Genomic DNA, 15,817 nt, shown 5'->3' with positions numbered 1-15,817 from the left:
CCAATCAGGGGCCATAGGATGGCGATTGCATCATTTTCACCCCGTTATGTTGGAATGTGCTGCCAATGACAATCCTTCAAGGCTTCACAAACCAATGATTTAGTGCAGGATCGGCTGTTTTCTTAACTACAAATAGCTAGCCCGAATCTAAAAGATACAGATGTGTTAGATCCTAGTGTTGCTTAAATCTAACGTGTTTTCTGATTCAATGTTTTGTGTTGGAAGCCCCGTTGAGGAACATAATAGTGACCTCGGGATAAGCCCGACTATACTTTAAAACTGGTATATAATTGTCATCATTCAATGGTGAAATATTATAGTGTGCCTCTACTCCTTACCCCGTGAGAATGATACGGATGTTTTGATTTTCCGCTCCGGTGTCTGTTATCACCTGAAACACACGTATCAGTGCTCACAACCACCTTAACTATTAACCCTGGGAGGACAACTGTGGACTACATAACAGGTCTTTTTTTGAGTGGATAACTACTCAGCCTATAGAAAGAAATATGAATAAAATCCAACCACAGTGAGAAATCTCAAGCTATGACGCCCCCCTCATACTAAAATTAGGACCCGTGACCCGAAAAGGAAATGTTATCCATTGTCAACCCAAAAAGCGCCACATCAAGCTGGTTCGCCAATTATGATTGACCTGATGAGCTTCATTATCGACCTAGTTATATCAACGTGGGGCAACCAACGTTATACCCCTCCATTCCGATTGCTGGTAAATGACACCCGTGTTCGTTACTGCGGTTCTCGGCTTTACATCGCCGGAACCCGTGCGGGGTGTAATATCTTTATCTTCAGCTTCAAGATACACTACATAATTATTGTACGCCAATGCGGGGTATGGGAACAAGTGTACGAGAATGTCACACATTGTACAACTCATGAACTATGTGAATATACAAATAGAACGAGTGTCTGCCACTTTCTAATGGATGTATCATAATAACAATCCCATAGAATAATGTCACTTTCACAACGAGTTGTCATCATTGGAGCCGGTATCGTGGGTACCAACCTCGCCGACGAGCTGGTCTCTCGAGGATGGAACGATATCACTGTGGTCGAGCAGGGTCCGTTGCACATGCCGGGCGGATCGACATCACATGCCCCCGGACTCGTATTCCAGACAAGCCCCTCGAAGACAATGACACACCTCGCGCGATACACAGTTGAGAAGCTTCTATCGATAGAGAAGGATGGACACAAATGCTTCAATCAAGTAGGTGGTCTCGAAGTAGCAACCACCCCCGCCCGACTGGAGGATCTAAAGCGGAAACATGGATACGCCTCGTCATGGGGCATCGATGCCCGGCTAGTCAGCGCCGAGGAGTGCTTCAGGATGTATCCTCATTTGAATAACGAGATGGTGTTGGGCGGTCTGCATATCCCATCCGATGGGCTCGCACTAGCAGCCCGAGCAACACAGCTGCTCATTGAACGGACAAGCAAGGCCGGTGTTCGTTACCTCGGCCATACTCCCGTGACGGGAATTGAGCGGGATGGCCGGCGAGTCACCGGAGTCAGTACTCCAAGTGGAACTATCCCGGCAGACATTGTTGTCTCTTGCGCTGGGTTCTGGGGGGTTGAATTGGGAGCTATGGTCGGTGTGGACATCCCTTTGCTCCCACTCGCGCACCAGTATGCAAAGACCACAGCAGTATCCGCTCTCGCTGGGCGGGATATCAACAGCTTGCCCAATGGAATGAATGCCGCACTTCCAATCCTCCGGCACCAGGATAAGCGTCTTTACTACCGTGAACACGGCGGGCAGTACGGCATCGGATACTACGGACATCGTCCAATGCCCGTCGTTGCATCATCACTAGGGCTCACGCCCAAAGACGTTGATGAGCAGAACATGCCCTCTCGCCTGGAATTTACAACCGACGACTTCGACCCAGCTTGGAAAGAGACTCAGAAGCTCCTCCCCGCTCTTCAGGACACAGAAATCGCGGACGGCTTCAACGGCGTATTCTCCTTCACACCCGATGGCGGCCCACTACTCGGTCAACCATCCCATCTCGACGGCTTCTACGTAGCTGAGGCCGTATGGGTTACACACTCAGCCGGTGTCGCCCGGGCCCTCGCACAAATCTTAACAACCGGCCGATCCGAGATCGACGTTTCTGAATGTGAACTATCCCGCTTTGAAGAAGTCCAACTCAATCGAGACTACGTAACCGAGACCGGCCAGCAGAACTTTGTCGAAATATACGACATTCTCCACCCGCTTCAGCAGCGGGCATCGCCCCGCAATTTGCGTGTTAGTCCATTTAACGCCCGCCAGCGCGAGCTGGGTGCTGTGTTCTTCGAGACAGGAGGCTGGGAGCGGCCGTGGTGGTATGAGGCAAACAAAGATCTTGTCAAGTCCCTCCCGCCATCATGGAAACCTGTCGATCGGGATGCCTGGTCGGCACAGCTTCATTCGCCTATCTCTGCTGCCGAGGCGTGGAAGACGCGGAATGTCGTCGCTATGTTTGATATGACTGCTTTCCATCGGTTCGAAGTATCCGGTCCTGGGGCAGTCGGTCTGCTTCAGCGCTTGACTACTAGTGATATTACCACCAAGCCTGGAACCGTTACTTATACTCTTCTCCTGAATGAGCATGGAAACATTCGGGGTGACATCTTTGTACAACGACTTGAGGATGATGTGTTCCAGATTGGAGCGAACACTGCAACCGATCTGGCGTATCTTACCAGAGAAGCTCGAGTTCAGGAACAGAAAACCCCCGGGAAATGGATCCAAGTCCGAGATATCACAGGCAACACCTGCTGCATCGGGCTATGGGGTCCTCGCGCCCGGGATGTCATCGCTGGAATTAGCACTGTCGATGTTTCCAACAAGGGCCTACCATACTTCAGTCTAAAGAAAGCAATTCTCGCCGGTATCCCAGTTACAATGATCCGGAAATCCTACGTCGGAGAACTAGGTTGGGAAATCCAAACCAGTGCCGAGAACGGCCAACGCCTATGGGACACGATTCATCAAGCTGGCAAACCTCACGGACTCATCGCTGCAGGCCGCAGTGCATTCAACTCCATGCGTCTGGAGAAGGGATACCGGACCTACGGCACGGATATGACGACAGAGCACAATCCGTTCGAAGCTGGTGTTTCCTATGCCGTGGAAGCAAATAAGAAAGATGATTTCGTCGGCAAAGCCGCCCTCCAACGCCTTTCTAGCCAAGTACCCTCGCGGCGACTGCGGGCTTTGACCGTTGATGATGGTCGCTCGATGATTCTTGGCAAGGAGCCGGTGTTCTATAATGATAAAGTGGCTGGCTATGTAACCACCGCTGCATTTGGGTACACGATTGGTAAGCCAATTGCCTACGCCTGGCTTCCTGGGGGTGTGAGTGAAGGGGAGTCGGTGGAGATCGAGTATTTCGGAAAGCGCATCAAGGCAACTGTTGAGGTAGAGTCGCTTTATGACCCCGAGATGAATCGTCTCAGTCAGGATAGCTTGCCCTCGGTGACTGGACCACAGGCTTCCTTCAGGTCACGACTTTGATAGTGATGCATGTTTTCAAAGAAATGGGTAGATTGCTTCAATCTCCAACCAATAATTATAGCACATAATGCAGTAGTCCAACTTCGCTTCATATTCTTTTTCTCGCACGTAAGCTCAAACACCCTACAATATCATTTGAGCTCTGTGTATTTGATGTGCTTTATTTCGCATCGTTTGACATATTTCATCTGGCCAAGATGTTGGATTCATTGTATCACTTCCGGGCCTTAGTCGGCCATATTTCATGGAATATACACCTAACATGGGACATTCATGAGGCACTTAGAAATGCTAGAATTTGATTGGTGCTTACTCCCAAATAACTATGTACATGGATTATATGCACTATAGCGGACCTCCGCACGCACTGCCCCGAAACAAGCAATCTCAGCCAATGGGATTTGGACACACGGCCTGAAAGTGAGACATTGGGGGAGGCTCTTCTCTTAGCATAGTGAAGTGAGATATTGGTATAAAAGTAGGGTGATTCCTTGGTCGGATGTCCTCCAAATCTTCGAGTTAGTTCAGTGTATTGAGGCTATTCGAATTATACAACTACCCCTCTTCATATCCATCCTGATTGATTAGATAAATGGCATCAAAGTAAGTACTATTATTTGCAAGACCAATCCACCCAAGAAGAGGTAGACGAGAAGAAGATCAATGAAGAACTTTTGAAAAGCGAAAGCCCATTCACCGATATTCACTAAAAGTCTTCAAAAGCACTATTCATAATGGACCTCACAACATTGCTATCGTGAGAGCAACAGTGGACGACGTTCCAGCGGTGCTCCATCTCCTAGATACCGCAGTCAAATGGCTTGCATCGAATGACAGGACTGGGCAGTGGGGAGCAGGCCCGTTCTCGGAGAATCCACGACGCGCTGAACAACTCAAAGAGTTTGCAACAACCGGTCATGGCCTTTGGCTGGCCGTGAAGGTTTCTGGTGGCACTCCAATAGACCAAAGCCAACCCTCCAATATACTCACCAGAACTGTGGACGGAGGAGCTCCGGGATCTATCATAGGAGCACTTGCTATCGGAGAGAGAATGCCTTATGTGACACCTGTCTCTGAGTCTGAGCTTTACGTGCGATTAATAGTCACGGATCGACAATTTGCTGGCAATGGGGTTGGGAAACGTCTTTTGGAACATGCACGCGACCTCGCCAACGGGGCTGGAGTCTCATTGCTACGGGTGGATTGCTATGCTGGTGGCGATGGGAAATTGGTTCAATACTATGAGTCTCAAGGATTTAAGCGATTTGAAAACTTGAATCTCGAAGGAGGCTGGCCCTGTCAAGTGCTTGCTCAGCATTTAAATGAGGTAGAGCTGTCTTGAATCCATCATGATCTCAGATCTTCCAAATATGATTCTGGCATATCCCGGACGTGCCAAGATTGAGCGGATGCAGCCATGTGGTGTGTGCCCAGGTGGGGCAATATACTTACGTAATACACTCAACGTGGGCCGGGGAGGCCGAAGTATCTCGATCGCTTGCTCCAAGGGGTTTTCCTATTTCCGAATATGGTTACTCCTGCTCTTTAGATCAGGAATCGGGTTGGAGTGGTTGACGCTATGTATATCACTGATCCAAAAATAACCACACCCGCCATATCGTCGTCCCAACATAACCGTCCCAACCGCAAGAATCAACTCCTAAACCGTTGCACAATGGTGCGATACTTGAATCCTTAAAATGACTAACTATACACACAAAATACTATGTGGACCTGAAGCAAACCAATGCTAGTCACCAGGGTAGTTATACTCTGAATCTAGCAAACAAGCGCTCAGTGTGCAAGCAAACCACGGGAGATGGGATCATCTCAACAAAATCAAATGACTTCCTGGTCGACATAAAAGGATCTTGAAATTAATATCCCATCCAGAACGCGCGCTAGAGATTTGATTAAGTGGGCTAACTTTGATCGGCTAGCACCAAGCTCGGGTTTTTGCGGCTGATTAAAAGGGGCTCCAGGTTGACTATCCCGAACTCCCGAGTGATCGAGCTTATCTCCTGAGATCGCCATCCATCTGCACGACTGCTGATCACATCTATACAACGCAGCATGGCAGCTAGGATTTCCCGAAGCCTGCCACAGGCCAACCGCCGTGTTTTCGCGGGGCTATCTTCCCGTGCGGTATCTCGCGTTGCGAGCGCCAGTGCCCGTACTGGCTTGGTGGCACATCGCAATACTCGGAACCTCGCGCCTTGGTCCTCACGCGTAACACAGGCCAAGATCGCGCGAGAACTCCATACAGATTCCGACTCACCAGTCAAACCAAATGCTTCCATCCTCGACGTTACCACATACGAAGGATCCAGCACCACGAAGAAACATTGGATGAGCCAGGACTCACCAGTTGGTACGGTCCTACTTGTCACTGCGCCGCTGTCACCTCGCTAACGAAATCAGTGGATGCCTTGATTGAGCCGCAAGCTATCTTGCATTTTATTGAATTCATAACGTATGGTATTCTACCGAACGGGACGAAGACCGATTTAGCTTTACTCAATGAAGATGAATTCCCACTGTTCATGGCTCCAAGTTCTGAGTGGGCGCCTGTGCCGTTCAACAAGGCCACTCTTTCAACTGTGGAGAAGGCGATGAAGCAGATCACGGACCGGGAGGATTTGAAGGGGCTGTGCCGAATTGGGCAGAATATACAATTTCTCAAAAGTCGCCTCTGGGGAGGCCTTGCCCCTGTGCCTGCATCGCGGTGGCACGAAAAAGATCTCAACAACCCGGATCATTTCACGATCGCCCATGAGTATCTGACTTCCGTCATTGCTGTCTTTGAGTACCTAAATATTCCTCAGATACGCACTAACATGTGCGACACCTTCAACAGTATATCTGGTGACTTGGGAGAAATGCAGGAGGCTTTGAATGCACGGCGCAAGGCCCAAGGTGGCCTTTCGCCCGAGCTTAGCCTTACTGCCCTTTGGGAACAATTCATTCGTGCGCAGTACGAAGTCATGACCAGCACTGCCCATTCCTGGGTCCTGGCCCGCGTTGCCGAACTACGTGAACGGGCATTGGACAGCTTCAGTGAGATCCCAGGTGAAAATCCAGACGCCCCAGAAATGAAGGATGTCTCACAGCGGTGGAGCGACCTCATTTGCGTCGTTACAATGGCAGATTTCAATATTTGGCTGTCCATGGATGGGTATAACGGCTACCATCCGCCCTCCGAGATCATCGCTGGGCTACACAATCCGGACCTAAAAAGTCAAGGCGACAACTATGGGTTTTCCAAGCTCCTGGTTGACCGACTCAAACAATGTATCGAGGCTCAGAACGAGGCCGCGACGGTTCAAGGTCCAAGCGCGAATAAAAGTGACGCAGCCCGCCGCGAGCGCCTTTCTATTAGCACGGTAGTACAGGATGAACTACGTGAAAAGATACGTGGCCGGACGCCATCCCCGCAGCCACCTATACAGCCCTGGATTCAGAAAATCCTTCGGGCGCACGAGGCGAGCTTGAGCCTGGAGCCGTGGGAGAGACACAACTATGGCTTCGGATTAGCAATCTACCGCGCAGCGCACATGTTCTCCGATGAGCAGTGGGAAAACCTAAAGCGGGACCTGGAAGCTCACTTGTCGGCATGGGGTGCTGGCGTCCAGGGCGCCGACGAGCTGAAACCACTGCTCAACCTGCATTGGTTCGACTGCAAAGAACTAGGCTTCGAGACATTTAACCCCGTGAAATCGGCAAGGAGGTTCGACGACCCTTATCTTTCCCATCGCAAAATTCACATAAGCGAGAGACTAATGCTGCCCATAGACACTTCCAAGAAATCCGGTCCTCGGACGAGTGGAGCCATAAGATAGCACCATCTGTTTTCCTTCTCATTGATAACATGGGCGGGGGCTCATATATCGACGAGGAATTACGCGCCTCTTTCACAAAGGACAAAGGCCTCCTCAAAGGGGACTTCCAAGGCCATGTCCTGGCTGTCGACGCAGACTTCGATGATAGCGCCACTGCAAGCGGAAGTGCAGGCGACATTGCCGATGAAGACTCCCAGATTGAAGTCTTCGAATACCCGGGTCGAATGCGCATTCTGGGTAACCTAGTCTGGAGCGAGCTCTATCCTATGCTAATGCTGCAGTCTGTGGTACTTCAAAATTTCTGGCTGCAGGCCGGGGCACATCCGATGAAGGTATATACGGGACCTACAGTGCCGAGTCAGGTTGAGCCATGGAAGGAGCGACATGCCATGAAGACTGTTATGATGGATAGCTTCGTGGAGTTTCTAAAACAGAAGAATCCCACCTTGGCAGGAAAAGTAAAAGGGTTGAGGAAGGATGGTGTTATTTAATTTGTTATAAAACTTTAGTTAGTTATTGTATGTATACATATCATGTGGTTAGGGTTTGAAAGAGCATACGATATATTATCCTCGGAAGTAAAAGTAGAAAGAGATATTATTCCAAGACACTAGGGAAGTCTAGAGCGAGATGGCTGTCAAATAATAATCGCGAGCCACGGCTGAATGTGAGGTGGGGGCCAATCTAAGCTCCATGATTGGTTGATTTCTCAGACAAACGCTGTTAGTGCGTCTCGGCACTTCCCACCTTGGAAGGTCGGGTCACTGGCCCATCAGATAAGATTGAGTGGGCAGTTTTATCTTAGACTTTTCCGTCTCTTGGCAATCATATTTTCCCTGGTCTTTTCCTGTTTTTTCCTTTATGTTCTTTTTCTTCTTCTCTACATAACTGAGATCTGAGTTGTGCGATTCTCATTTTGCACGATTATCATGTCGCTCATTCGAGAGATGAACGCTGATAACCGTATCAGTGAGGACTCGAAGCATCCCCGCAACGAAGCCGTCCCACTAGATGAGCCTGCCAATCTGCTGGGTCAAGGCAGTCCGGGTGTTCGTCGTATCGAAGCTATTACATCGCACTTTCGATTGACGGATCGGGTCTGCCTGTTTTTTGCCATTTTCTTGATCGCCTATGTGTACGGCTTGGATGGAACCGTTCGTTATACATACCAAGTACGTATCTCGCATTGCTGACGTCAAGACATACCGACGAGGATGAAGCATACTGACACGCCATGTTTTCGATAGCCCTATGCTACTGAGAGTTACGGCAAACACAGTCTTCTTGCAACCATCAATGTTCTTCGAGCCGTCATCGCTGCTGCTGCACAGGTATGAAACCCCAGGGACCAACAATTCATCACACCAGCTGACCCTTTTTCTTTCACAGCCTACTGCGGCAAAGATTGCAGATGTGTTCGGCAGAGCAGAACTTATCATTGTCTCGATCATCTTCTATACCGTGGGTACTATCGTGGAGTCATGCTCAAAGAGTTTAGAGGGTTTTGCTGCGGGGGCTGTTATTTACCAGGTAAGATATATGACATCCGCCCATAAACTCTCCATCTGTGTCTAATATTGTCTAGATCGGATACACAAGTATTATGCTTCTTGTCGAAGTCCTGATCGCCGATGTAACCTCTAGCCGATCTCGTCTCCTATTCTCCTACATCCCGGCCTTGCCCTTTATTGTGAGTGCTATATGTACCCCACATACCAAACCACAACATATTAATTCACTGAATCTATTTTAGATAAATACCTGGATCAGCGGTAACTTGACTACTGCAGTTCTCAAGGTCACCAACTGGCAATGGGGTATGGGCATGTTTGCTATCATCTATCCCGTGTGCTCTCTCCCGCTTATTACAGTCCTTTTCATCGTCCAGCGACGTGCAAAGAAGGCCGGGGCACTTGAATCATACAAGAGCTCGATGCAGTTACTTGGAAAAAGGCAACTGGCTGTAGAACTGTTCTCGCATCTGGACATCGTTGGTAACATTTTGTTAATTGCCATGATGGCATGTATTCTTGTTCCATTCACCCTGGCTGGAGGCGTAACCTCACAGTGGAAGACAGCAAAGGTAATTGCGCCACTTGTCATTGGTGTTTTGCTGATCCCGGTCTGGATTTTCTGGGAGAAAACCTGCCAATACCCGATGTTGCCATTCAAGGTTAGTCAAATATTCCAAACCACGCTCATGGTTTTCTTTTTTACTAACTCGCTTTGGTTCTAGCTTCTCAAAGACCGTGCTGTCTGGGGTGCCCTTGGAATCCCTATTATGCTCAACACTGGTACGTTCGTCAGAATACCATCCATGATCGAGATTTAACATTATTTTAGCGTGGTACCTGCAAGGAGATTTCCTTTACACGGTGCTCTACGTGAGCTTTGACGAATCAATTCTCAGCGCCACTCGGATCACCTCTCTTTACAGTTTTGTTTCCGTTATCACAGGTGTTGTTCTCGGCCTCATTGTCATGAAGGTTCGCCAGTTGAAGCCCTTCATCGTGGCCGGAACCATGCTCTTCATGGTTGCGTTCGGAATCCTCATCTATTTCCGAGGTGGCGTTGCGAGCTCTAGTCATTCCGGTGTCATTGGTGCGCAAGTTCTGTTAGGTATTGGTAAGTTATCGTCTTCGGCCCAGAGTACGGTCCAGAGTTGGTTGAACGCATCTAACAAACCTCCCAGCTGGTGGAATGTTCCCCTACCCGGCTCAAGCCAGTATCCAGGTTGCATCTAAGCATGAAAGTTAGTATTCCTTAACCGACTTTGTCTTGTCCTATGAACAAAGAACTCGAGTGTTAACAATCCCATAGATCTCGCCGTGGTCACTGGTCTCTTCCTCTCCGCCTACAATGTCGGTAGCGCACTTGGAAACACGATCTCCGGCGCAATCTGGAACCAAGTCTTGCCTTCCGAACTGAATTACAGACTCGGTAACGAAACCCTCGCTGCGTATGTCTATGCCCAGCCTCTCGTGTTTGCAGCGGCCAACCCTGTGGGTACGCCCGACCGAGACAACGTTATTCTCGCCTATCAGAAGACACAGCGTCTGTTGTGTATCACGGGTATCTGCTTGACAGTTCCTTTGATTGCCTTCGCCCTGGTTATTCGTAACCCGACACTCACGAAGGAGCAGAGTCTTATCAAGGCAGATGAGGAGAGCGAATGATTCTAATTTTGCTCCTAGGTGAAACAGGGGTACGTTGAGTATGCGACGTGGTTTCGTTTAACATAACTTGACTTAACATATGTTGTCAAAGTACAACTATGTTTCTTTTTGTTAGCTCAGTGTCACTGCGAAATAATCTTAGAAGTTAGAGCATTAATTAGGTGATTAGCGGTTCATACATTTCTATTCAGTCTCGATCTATCGATAGTCACGTCCTTTTCACATCATTATTCATAATGAGCAAGAATACGACAAAAGGCTTCACTTGCCGCTCAGGAGGGCGAATATTTTTATGTAGTGCTAAAAGCTTCGTCTTAACGACCTAAAAATAGAGAGATATAAAGATTGTATAGTGCTCAAAAGCTAGAATGTTTTATATTCAAATGAATCGCTTATATTGCCTTGCACCAGGGAGAAGAAGAAGAGTCCTTATGTATTCAATCAGGGAAAAGCGGGGTATTTCCAAGGTTATACGGAGTACGCTGAATCCGACATTTAAACTTGTACTGTTGTATACACCGGTGTAACAAGGAGTTCAAGAACCTGGCCAAATCGGTCCATATGCCTGTGTAGTCGTACCATTGATATTTCCCGAAGGATATTTCCCGAAGGAGTCGGTTGCCGATTACTCCGTGTTTAACGTACTGCTACCAATGAAGATCTTCACTGTCGTACCCCGCCCCTCGCTCTTCGGTGTTGGTAAACAGCGACAAAGACCGATCGGAGCAACCTACGGGCGACTCCTATGTCATAGGGGAACAACTCTCTCATTGGATATAACCCGACCGCTGTGCTCACCGTTCCCCCGAAGCATATAATTTTAATCTGTATACTATTTTCAACTTGTCTTTTATTTTTATACCTATGTACATTAATCGCTCTAATTATTAGAGTCTATAGAGTAGATAAGATCATGAAGACATACAAAGTAACTAGTTAATGTATTGTGGTGGTTGTATGTAAAGGTAATTAATTGACTAGTTAACTATGGAAGGCATAGATTATGTGACTACAATATAATAAGACCTAACTACAGTTGGTCTTGAACCTTATAAAGATAAAATCATCTGTTTTATTCCGATCAATTCTATATACGATATAATTATACGTGATATATTTCAATTTGATATATTTGTTGTTATAGTGGCCTTAGGCCTCTGTGTTCATACCTCAGGCATCAACCGTTCAAGCAGGTAGTTAGTTGGCAGATCGTACCTCTCTCCCTCCACACTGTCTAAGCCTAACTTTGTATGGCATAGAAATACATAGCCATATAAAGCTAGTCAACTTCGGCATTAAGATTTACGGAGCAATTGCCGTCGGTACTAGTACTCTCGTTTTGTCCCCATAGTTAACAAATCAACTAACTAGTTCTTATATACGGATAGAAAAGGGGGATCTAAAATACTGTCGGGCAATATAAACCAATGAGAGAGTTGTGTTTCCGAGAGCATCTTAGTCGCCCGTTGCAACCTCCCGCTTCCCCCCGTCCAAATTTACGTAAATACGGTGCAGATGTCAGCATGCATTCGATCCACTTGACTGCAGGAAGTAGAGACCAGAGAAAAAGGCTAGTTAGAAGAAAAGATTTTTTAAGCCCTGATCTAGCGCTTAGACGAGGAGAATCGAATCTATTTAAGAGAGAAGACGCCATCCGACCCCATAATGTTGCCATCTCTTCTCACTCTCATTGCCTTATAGCAAGTTAAGCTTCTTATCATTCAGCCACCATATTCTATGCATATCACGTCAAGCTAGAACAATGACTATCACTACCATTGCCCCTGGAAACAATGCCCCTGGAAACAATGTTCAACCCCACCGAATCTTCCTCGCCAGTGTACCTCGTACGGCCTCGAATCTCCTCTTGAAGATTCTCAACATCCGCAACCAACCCACTGTTCTCACCAACCAAAAGAGCGGCTACTTCTTTTACGATGCCTTCATGCAATCCAGAAGGGACGGTTGCATCCACAAGCCACTAGACCAATGGACAACAGAGGAGAAGACCGAGCTCAAAGCCACCATCCAACAGTGCTTCAACAACATAGAAGACTACTCCACCCGCGCCCGCGCCGAGAAGAAGATAATGTTCACCAAAGAACACGCCTTCTGGTTCGTCAACCCGGGATTCTTCACGAGCGCCAGTGACGGTGCCTCAACCCCCGCACCCGAGCAACTGAAACAGTTCCACGTCTCCATCCCAGAATGCTACGGATCCTCGCAGACTTTCTCGGCCAATAACAAAACCTTCATGTCGGACGAGTACCTGCGCACCTGGCAGTTGGCTTTCATCATCCGTCACCCGGCACTAGTTTATCCGTCATTGTACCGCGCTATGCAGAAATTGTCCAAGGCTGGTTTTATTGACGAGGATGGTATTAAGGGTTTGTCCGTGGCGAACATGACTATGGAATGGACACGGAATTTGTTCAACTGGTGTCTCGAGCAGCCGGATGAGCCTGTCCCGCCTTTGGTCATCGATGCCCATGATGTGATTCATAACCCCGCTGCTGTGGTTAAGTTCTGTGAGAAGACTGGTCTAGATACTGCATCCATGCAGTTTGAGTGGAATGACTCTACGAATGTATCTGAGAACTGGACGAGCGGTGTGGACGAGCAGGAGGTGGAGACGGGTAAAGTTGCTGCTTCTATCATGTTGTCGACTTTGGAGGAGTCGACGGGTGTTGTTAAGGGTAAGGCTCCGATATCGGTTGATATTGATGCGGAGGTTGCCCAGTGGCGTGTTGAGTTTGGGAATGAAATTGCTGAGCTGCTTGAGAAGGCTACTCGGGATTCCATGCCGGATTATGAGTATTTGAAGGCTAGCAGAATTACTGTATAAATTGATGTGATTTATTCGTTACATGGAAGTGGTGTTTGTCAGTGCTCTCTTTGATATATTAGCAAAAAGAAATATCAGAGGTCAACTATCTTTCTTTCTTCCAACACCTTTCTCATACTCAATGCCTAGTTATGACGATACTACAACTCCTGAATAGGGATAGCACAGAGTACGTATCTTCGATATTCTAGTGTTTACATGCTTGCTTATGAGTTTAACCTACAGGTTGGTTCTTAAAGGGCCGGGTGCTTCAAGCCCTTGAAATACAACGATTGTCCTGTGCAAATGAGTCCTTCGTGTACGCAAAATAGTGTTTATGCAACACTACATGATAAACCCATCTCACAGGTGCGGTTTCCTATTTCCCAGCTCCTAATCATGATCCCTACTTGTCTACATCACATTCCCAGACCCAACCGGACGACACCACGCATGCAAGTGCCTATTAGGATAGTAAGCTGCAATACACTCCCGCCACTGCATATCCTCTTCCGTCGTACCGTCAATAGTCAAGTCAAAATGTCTTATCATAGTGGCGAAAGCGATATAAATCTCCGCCCAAGCCAAGTTCATCCCAAAGCACATACGCGGGCCCCGACTGAACGGCACTAGCCAGTGATCCAATTCACTCTTCCCGTTCCGGCCATTTGCATACCCCGAACTCTCCAGCCACCGCTCAGGTCTGAACACAAGCGCATCCTTACCCCATACTTCTGTGCTCTGATGCACGTGCAAAATAGCCATCCCCACCACCGTCCCGCCGGGGATATGTTTCCCTGATATCATGGCGCCACCTCGTGGTACGACGCGCGTTAGCGATACGCCGGACGGGATGAAGCGGAGGGATTCTTTGATGGTTGCCGTGAGGAGAGGTAGGGTTTCGAGATCTTTTAGGGATGGCTGCTGGTCCACTTCTTGCCAGACGGTTAGCAGCTCGGTTCTCAGTTGGGTTAGTAAGGTCTGGTTTTGCATTGCGTGCCAATGGCCCATTAGCAGCGTGTCGGCTACTGTGTTGGCACCTGCGAAAATGAGAGTGAAGCCTTCGTCGTGTAGCTCTGTCATATTTAGGACCTTCTTGCTCCGGTATGACTCCGGGTCAAGCATGCGGTGAAAGAGGGTTTCATGAGGCACGTTATTGAGCTTCGAAGGGCAGTTCAGGACGACTTTCAGTTGTTGCTGGACGAGATCCCGGACCTGGTACAGTCGTGGTGTTAATTTCTGAGCATTGGGGATGAGGCGCATGACCAAGCCCGGCGGCACAGCAAAGATGAGATCTCGAATCATGGGGAAGTTCTTCATGAATGGCAGCATACGAAGGCTGGCGTCCATGGCTAGAACCAGAGGGTCGCTGAACGCCGGCGCATCGAGGGCGTCTATGCAGTTGCCGAATGTGAAGCACATGATGGTATCGAGAGTATAGGATCGGAACGCATAGAGTAGGTCGATGGAACATTTTGATGCATTGGTTTTGGCGATGGACGATGCAAGGCGGTTTGCCTATTTGAGGATCAGTGATTTAGTGATTGTTAACATAGGTTGGTAGTAAAAAGATATATGAAACGATATACTACTCACATTCCGCCAGACGAGGTGCTCAAGTTTATTAATGGCTTTCTTGGAGAAAATTGGAACAATCACATCCCGTCGCTCTTTTGCCTGAGCATACTTCAAGAATGTGAATGACCCGGATGAAACTCCGGGAGTTCGGTAAAGACCCGTATCCTTGTCCCACCTCTTGCTGCTGTGGTAGATATCGTGGAACGCAGCTGGGCTTCCAAAATGGAGCTGTGACAGGTGTGCGTTAGACCTGTTCGAGCCCTATAACCTAGAGAGGGCAATGTAGACTGCTGAGTTTATGACAACCCACCTCATTTGGGGTAACGCGGACAATATCACCTATTATGTATGTTAAATAAAATGTCTCATAGTCCTAATCTCATCATACCATATTTCTTATGGAGATGAAAGAGCTCATGAACGGCCGACTCCTGCTTGATAACTTCCTTATATGCTTTCCAACTCGACGTAGCCCCGGCCATCCAAGGCCCCGGGAAGTTTCGCAGTGGATGGAAGAAGACATTGTATACAACTCGGCCTAGTCCATAAAGACCAGCTGCTGCCAACAAAATAAGGCAGATTAGTGTAGTCGCCATCGTGTCATATTAAGACTTCTTTTCTATGCTAGCAAAGCCAAGTGATGGAAACCAAAACATTGAATATATATAGTTCGAACAAAACATAAGAAACTCCGAACTGAATGAAATATACCCGGCTGACCATTTTCCCAAAAACATCGTCATGACTCCAAGGATGTCTAAATTGGGAGACTCGTGTTTAGCCAACCCATGACAGGGGTGTTCTTTTACGCCGTAGAGATAGCAATATTTGGCGAGGGCACATACATCCAGGATTTATCGTCAAAGGCGTC

The 15,817-nt window shown here is 48.0% G+C and overlaps 5 protein-coding genes across 5 annotated transcripts; 4 read left to right on the top strand and 1 right to left on the bottom strand.

The window, feature by feature from the left end:
- Positions 1–976: 976 nt before the first annotated feature.
- Positions 977–3,529, top strand: N7516_003095 (GcvT family protein; the record flags this gene model as incomplete). The annotated part of the gene is made up of 1 exon (XM_057215815.1): positions 977–3,529. The coding sequence occupies one exon, from the start codon at positions 977–979 to the stop codon at positions 3,527–3,529; it is 2,553 nt and encodes an 850-aa protein (XP_057077698.1).
- A 2,073-nt stretch (positions 3,530–5,602) lies between these two features.
- N7516_003094 (uncharacterized protein) lies at positions 5,603–7,859 on the top strand (the record flags this gene model as incomplete). The annotated part of the gene is made up of 3 exons (XM_057215814.1): positions 5,603–5,900; positions 5,951–7,256; positions 7,322–7,859. The coding sequence occupies 3 exons, from the start codon at positions 5,603–5,605 to the stop codon at positions 7,857–7,859; spliced, it is 2,142 nt and encodes a 713-aa protein (XP_057077697.1).
- Positions 7,860–8,297: 438 nt separating this feature from the next.
- On the top strand, positions 8,298–10,544 carry sit1 (putative siderochrome-iron transporter Sit1; the record flags this gene model as incomplete). The annotated part of the gene is made up of 9 exons (XM_057215813.1): positions 8,298–8,540; positions 8,616–8,699; positions 8,758–8,898; positions 8,954–9,058; positions 9,122–9,541; positions 9,605–9,662; positions 9,712–9,993; positions 10,061–10,120; positions 10,189–10,544. The coding sequence occupies 9 exons, from the start codon at positions 8,298–8,300 to the stop codon at positions 10,542–10,544; spliced, it is 1,749 nt and encodes a 582-aa protein (XP_057077696.1).
- A 1,762-nt stretch (positions 10,545–12,306) lies between these two features.
- On the top strand, positions 12,307–13,389 carry N7516_003092 (uncharacterized protein; the record flags this gene model as incomplete). Its single annotated transcript, XM_057215812.1, has 1 exon — positions 12,307–13,389. One exon carries the CDS (start codon positions 12,307–12,309, stop codon positions 13,387–13,389), a length of 1,083 nt encoding a protein of 360 aa, XP_057077695.1.
- Positions 13,390–13,782: 393 nt separating this feature from the next.
- On the bottom strand, positions 13,783–15,542 carry N7516_003091 (cytochrome P450; the record flags this gene model as incomplete). The annotated part of the gene is made up of 4 exons (XM_057215811.1): positions 13,783–14,886; positions 14,965–15,174; positions 15,257–15,285; positions 15,335–15,542. The coding sequence occupies 4 exons, from the start codon at positions 15,540–15,542 to the stop codon at positions 13,783–13,785; spliced, it is 1,551 nt and encodes a 516-aa protein (XP_057077694.1).
- Positions 15,543–15,817: the final 275 nt, after the last annotated feature.

Source organism: Penicillium verrucosum (genome assembly GCF_028828655.1).
Source record: "Penicillium verrucosum strain IBT 35672 chromosome Unknown utg000001l_segment0_segment0, whole genome shotgun sequence".
In the NCBI taxonomy this organism is placed as follows: Eukaryota; Fungi; Ascomycota; class Eurotiomycetes; order Eurotiales; family Aspergillaceae; genus Penicillium; species Penicillium verrucosum.
Note: the sequence above shows the minus strand (reverse complement) of the source record. Positions and strands in the feature narration are given on the sequence as shown.